The sequence below is a fragment of the Chanos chanos genome, chromosome 6, assembly GCF_902362185.1.
Source record: "Chanos chanos chromosome 6, fChaCha1.1, whole genome shotgun sequence".
NCBI lineage: Eukaryota > Metazoa > Chordata > Actinopteri > Gonorynchiformes > Chanidae > Chanos > Chanos chanos.
Window position 1 is genome coordinate 25,290,386 of NC_044500.1, and position 6,672 is coordinate 25,297,057.

Here is a 6,672-nt window from a genome sequence, read left to right on the forward strand (position 1 = left end):
TATCTCAGGCATTAAGGAACCAATTCAGAATTAGTAACAATGGAGAAACAATGTTGTGATAGAAGTGGAATTGCCAAACCATACTTTTTCATTTTATGCGAGATGCCAGTTACATATTTTGACCTCAGGTCACGTTTCTGGAGGTGACCTGTTAGTTCCATTGTTCAGTATATCAAACAAGAAGGGCAGATGCAACAAAAGCTCCTACACCCTGTGGAAATAGTCATAATTCATGTCAGTTCTTCAGGCTGAGCTGAGACAGAGGTGGCTGTGACTGTGTGTGTGTAATGTGAAAGCTCAGAGTACAGCTCCATTTTAGTGTTCAAGCCACGTCTGCAGCGCCTTTGCACACTGTACTCTTAGAGTAAAAACAAACAAAACAAACAAAAACAAACCCACACACACACATATGGTATTTTCACTTTGCTTTCCTTCTCTCTTGGCTGCTATAGGAGGATGGCAGGAAGCATGTGTTGACAGACAAACAGGTGAGTGCGGGCGGCACACAGGGGAATCATATGGGCACCCTGACGAAAAGACCCAAAACGAAACCCTCTCCACACAGTAAAACCCCTCTAAATATTTTTGACAGGGTGTCATAACCGGCAGTGCCAACCTACGTCAGGAAGAGAGAATGTGCCATGACGCATACGCACACACACGTACACGCATAACTCTGTTTTAGCTAGACGCACTGTTGCATTGAGTTTCTTTCACTAGTTCGACGAAAGGTCGCACCCACAGAACTCTCTGCAGTAGTTCCAATCTGGTAAGATGATGAAACCCAAAGCAAAGGCATGAACAAAGGAACACACAGTAAAAAGAGGACATGTTTCACGTGTCGTGAGAATCTACCACAAATCCAGATAGAAAAAAAAACAGAAAAAAGAGTGGAAAATGGAGTGAGAATTTAAATCAGTTATAAAGAATCACTATGATATTCAAATACTATCAAGAAAACATAGATTTTGCATTTACAAGTCTCTGGTGTATGTGGGTGATTAGACAGAGTTGGAGGACAGCAGAGAGGAGCTGTAAGGTAAGGGAATCTCTGGCTGTTTATTGTCTTGGCAGCACAGGGGCCATTGCTTATATATTTGTTTCACAGACAACTGAGTTTCCAATTCCCACCTTTCTCTTTCATGCTCTGTCTCTTCCTGTCTCTCTCTCTCTCTCTCACTCTCTCATCCTCTCTCTTCCCTCCTGCCACTTTATCATCGTTTCAGATAGGGCCATTCCATCTCTCTCTATCCCTCCTGGTCCTGATCCATGGGAGGGTTTTTTGGGGGTAGGTCCTCTTACACAAGAGAGCGAGAGAGGGAGAGAGGGAGAGAGAGAGAGAGAGAAAGTACCATTCTGACAGTTATGCTCTTAAGCTTTTAGTCTCTCTCGTCATTTCAAGTCCCAGAATTTCATGTGTCATCCATAGTGCAGATGATGGGAAACGCAGTGCACAAAAGGAGCCACCAGTCTGAAGGTCATACCATGGGATGAAGCAGGATAAAAAGAAAGACAACCAAAAAATCTTTGTAATCTTTCTAATCCCAGTCAGAACAAACATGAAAATAGACTGAACACAACTGTCTGAGTGGTGGCTTGGAGTTCGGGTCCTTTCTATGGAGAGTGTCTTGCTTGATCTTCGTTATGTTTACTATGTCTCACAGTCCAAAAGGTATTCCTCTCGTGATCCTGGCTGGGTATCACACCTGTGACATGTGTGGATTGGGTTGGTTGTATAGTTTGACAGCTGCTTGACTTGCAGGGACTGGTTGGCGGTGGTGATGGGAACTCGTCACTGGGTGACTGGGTCTTTTGGGTCGGCGGGTTGCCTGTGGTTATGGGCCTGAGTAGAATGCAGCATGCAGGGCTTTTCTCAAGACAAGATGGAAAATGAGACCAAAAACAAACAAACAAACAAAAAAATCCAAACAGCCAAAAGGATTGAAAGATGAATAAAACCACAATGTTATTGAGTTAGTTAGAGCAATCTAAAGAGAAAAAGTCCCAGGTATCGCTCTGTGCCAGAATCTCTCTCCTTCTTTTGAAAAGAGTTGAGGAAAAAAAGGACTATAAGAGTGAGTTACTGGAATGAAGTGAAATGAGAGATCGGAGAAGATGCTTTCATGCCAAAAGATATGTCCACGTATCAGTTAACCCTCCCCTTCACTGGGCCTCTTCTAGTCCCTGTCAAAGTCTGAAGATATAGTTCATAGTCGATGAAAAGGGAGGAAAAAAGACAACAGATTTCCACTCCAGAGCTGAGAAAGAATACGGTTTGGGTCAGTAAATGCTTTGAGTCTGTACCCTGTTTCCATAGAAACACATTATTTACAAACAAACTTTTTTTTTTGTTTTTGTTTTTTGTTTTTTTTTAGTTTTCCTCAGAAAGTCTCTGATAACAGACCACATGTACAAAGAGGGGAGATCAAAATCAAACCTTGTCAGAAAAAGGTCATCTTCAAAATTACATTTTGTGCTGTACAAAAATTTTCTATTTTTATTCTGTTTGAATTTTTGGCTTGATTTTTTTTCTCTCTGTTTCCAAAGTAGCACCCAAGCGCCTGTAAATATGCAGTAACTCATTATAATGTATATTTTAAAGCTAGAAATAGTTAATTTTCCCCGTTTCAGATAAAATGTTGTTTGTAAATTTGAATGAAATACTGCAATTGCAAGCAATGATCATCATCATTACATCTTCATCATCACCGTCATCATCATTGTCATAATAATAATAATAATAATTGTAGTAACATAATGATAATGATACTCTGTGTGTGTGTGTCTGTGTGTATGTGTGTGTCTGTGTGTGTGTGTGTGTCTGTGTGTGTGTTTCATTACTTTCCCAGAGTTGTTAATTTTTGTAAAGCTGTTTTTTTGTTGTTGTTGTTGTTCGTTTGTTTGTTTGTTTTGATTTCACTTCAAATGGTTTTGTTTGTGTAAGAATAGTTTCTCTTCTTTAGATACGATCCAGTCCAGTGCTATATTACACAGAGCTGAGCAAACAGCTCCCAAACTGAGGTCCAAGCCCGTGACCTGAGGACAGAGGGAGATAGGGACTGAGAGAGAGAGGAACAGGAGGGGGCGTCTCTTCAGTGAAACCGCTGGACTCCAAAACGAGGGTCCTTTGTGTCCCGGATTTCAATCTGCATGAAAAGAGAGGAAAAGAAAGAAGAGAGAGAGAGAGAGAGAGAGAGAAATACATGAGGTAAGACAGTACCAAAGCAAGTGGAAGAGAGACTGAGGTGGACACAGGGACCACATTAGAACATAGACCTTCCCATCCTTCCATCAGAGGGATCTGCTGAGATTAAACAGGGGCAGACACCTGGCCCAGGCCAGTCATTGGCCACGGTTATTCTGACAACCACAGAGATTACCTACATTCACTCACTGCAGACCACTCTCTGAAGGAAGCGATGAGGGGGCAGACAGGGGTAAAGACAGAAAGACTACTGCCTACGAGATTTAGGAGCAGGGTAAGGATAGAGATAGACTTTTCAGAGGGTTCAGGAAAAACTTGGTGGTCAACATGGGGGATAATAAATAAATAAATAAAACACTACCAGAACCTTGATCACCTCTGCTAATTCAGTGGGCTAAAGTCTCATTCTTTGCTTGTGATCAAAGGGGCGTCATAGCCTTTAGTCTAATCGTTAAACCCAGCCCAGCTCTGTAAGGCTCTCCTTTGCATTGATGACTGGTAATATGAGGGCGGGTCTCTTAGGTATGGCACTACAAACCACTAATGCTGACGCCTACTTCACACAGCTGTGGTACGGGAACTTCAGTGTATGTGAATCAAACTACAGCTGCTGTGTTTTGCCACTTTTTCTGTACAGTGACTGGTCTCTCTGCTGGGCATTTCCCTTCGAGACACCAGACCTGTCTCATTCTTACTGTCTCCAACACACCAGGCCTGTCTCATTCTTACTGTCTCTGTTCTCAATTTAAGGCTCAGTGCTCGTGCCATGCCCTGCCAACCCCAATCCCACTCCACTCTGCCGAACCCACAAAACGGAAAGTGTCAATTGGCCATGTGAAATACAACCGGGGCACTGGGCATCCATAAGGAGTTTTTCTCTCTCTCTCTATCATTAAACACCCTCTTTCACGCACTCACTCTAAAACACTGTTTTCACCTCACAAACACTCATTCATGTGTACACCCTCTCTGTATTTCTAAGGTGCTCTGTCTTCTGATTTTGTCAGAAACTCTACCCTACACACTGCTGTGCCCTTACGGTTATGGAATGGAGAAGAGAGAGAGAGAGAGAGAGAGAGAGAGAGAGAGAGAGAGAGAGAGCCCATCCATTTATGTCTTGTCTGTGTAGAATTGACTTGGGCCTGTTTGAGGCTGATTCAGGGAAAGATTTTAAACCCAGATAAATGTTATGTCAGCCAGGTGCTGTACAGACCATGTATCTGCTCACTCTGTGATATATGCAACTCTCTCTCTCTCTATCTCTCTCTCTCTCTTTGCTCCCAACTCTCTCCACAGGTCTGCACAGGAAGGCCAGGTCTGGATTTGGAATACAAAAAAAATGATGCAGTACAAACTCCTGCAGTGTGCAGGGGGGAAAAAAACAACAACACAACACAATGTAGTTAAATGTTAAAGTGGGCAGTGGGGCGAATTGCCTTTATAACTCCAATTTCCAGCACAGAAAACATACAGACAAAAGTAATATCATTTAAAGGCCACATTTCTGTGCAAGTTTATTGCTATCTCAAAAAAAAGTCTTTCACCATTTACTTTTAACACTCTGTCACTCTTAAACAACATCATATTTCTGCACTTTTACTGGCCAATGTCATTTCTCTTCTCCCTTGACTTTTCATTCTACAGTTTCACTACTTTCAAAACAGTGTCACATGATGCCTGTCCATGTCATCTGACTTTGTGTGCATGTGGTTATGTTTCTCTGTACTGAGTTACCTGTTACATACTCAAAAGGCTCAAAGTTTCATACAGACTCTTAGAGCATGTGTTCCACACACTGTACACGCCCATGTCATCAGTAGGCCACACACTTTGACATGTGGTGTGGAGCTGGTAGAGGTCTCAGAGCACAGTACTGGTGTACTTTACAATGACTCATCCCTTCAAAAGCCAATTTAATGAAAATCGGATTATATATTTAAAAAAAAAAAAAAAACAATGACAGGGATGTGTCTGCACTTCTCTGTGGAGCAGAGTGCGATAATGCTGGGTGGGGTAGAGAGAGGGGGGGATTACAGCTGTAATAATCTGCTCTCAGCTCCTGTAAGTCCACACGTCCAGGTGTGACGTTTGGCCAGACGCAGGAGAAGAGTACTGTCATGACATAAACACCGTGCTGTTAAGACATTACCCTTTTAAAGGTCTTTAACAGAGAAACAGAGAGAGAGAAACATACGGTGGAATGCTGAGATGCCACCTGGTCCACCCCTCCCTCTCTCATCCCTCACTTGGAATGTTTACAAAAGGTTTGGGCCTGGTGCCCAGGAGCAGTGGTTCCGCTTTGTGGGCAATCGTTATGTGTTGGCCGGAGACGGATTATGTGGACACACTGATTACTAAACAGTGTCCTGCACATGGCACAGACGGTCTCAGCTCTTGCATTTATTCATTTATACCTATGGATAAAGACGTAAGTAAAAACCAGACTGTCAGGAGACACAGGCCTGAAACTGCTGCTCTTAATACTGTGGATAAGCACGCTACAGTAGTCATGGAAGTTTCTTTTTTTTTACAGATAAATTTTGGCTGAATGAGAGTATGTCTGAAGTGAGGGTAAAGTAACAGCTGACAGCGCTCAGGTCATTTTACCTTCAGGGCAATGCTCACACCTAAAACACACGTCTCATATTCTCACCTCAATCTGTACCAGGTTATGGTTGTGTTTTGGAGAAGAAAGACAGGGAAACACACATGGACAATGGAAGAGAGACCTAGTCATACAGTCTTTTGACATCGCTGTAAACAGAAGATCTTTTTATTTATTTATATAAGCCCAAAAGGCCAAGGGCTGGGACAGATTAGAATTGCATGCTAGGAAAACATGCAAATTTTATACAAGACAAATCAACTGATGAGGGAAACCAGTCAACTGGTCGATCTGAGTTATCTTACTCCGTCCAATCGGAGCCCAGAAGCCAGGTGAAGCTGTTGAGGGGAAAATGCCAATATTAGTCATATTTGTTATTAGTGTTTAAGTATTACACAGCACATGCTACTGATCAGTCATATCAAACACGGCTGGAGGAAATCTCAAACCAACTTTTCCCTGAGCACTAAATGTTAGAGATAAACACTCACATTATTCTTAGATCAGAATTTTGTTCCAACCCCCTACCTGCAAACTTAAATGCTTTCCACAAGATCTCAGAGTTCTAAAAAAATGTTCTCCCAGGTTGCGATCAATGTTTCACAAGTAACAACTGCTACACACTGGATATGTAGGTCCCACAAACTTCCATCCACTTTTAAAGACAGACACGTCTATTTTTTTAACGTAATTTCCTGTTCGTCGTATAGTAATTACGCTCTACTGTCTTTTATCCAGCTCTTCTCTGCTGTAAAATGTGACGGCAACTATGCGCTCGCCTGCAGTGCAGCTCGGAACGCATCCCGATTCAATGGTACGTGTTTCCCAACCTGACGTATGCGCTCGAGCCAAGTTATTAGCA

The 6,672-nt window shown here is 42.5% G+C and overlaps 1 protein-coding gene across 2 annotated transcripts in view; it reads right to left on the reverse strand.

Moving 5' to 3' along the window:
• Window positions 1–3,092: 3,092 nt before the first annotated feature.
• Window positions 3,093–6,672, reverse strand: part of lhfpl4a (LHFPL tetraspan subfamily member 4a) — a 24,599-nt gene continuing 21,019 nt past the window's right edge. The window contains exons 4-5 of one of the 2 annotated variants that reach the window (XM_030777781.1): window positions 6,116–6,148; window positions 3,093–3,146 (exon numbers count right to left, since the gene is read on the reverse strand). In XM_030777781.1, the coding sequence (XP_030633641.1) occupies window positions 3,093–3,146; window positions 6,116–6,148 (87 nt within the window). The remainder of the gene's footprint in view (window positions 3,147–6,115; window positions 6,149–6,672) is intronic. The other variant, XM_030777780.1, reaches the window with a different exon arrangement.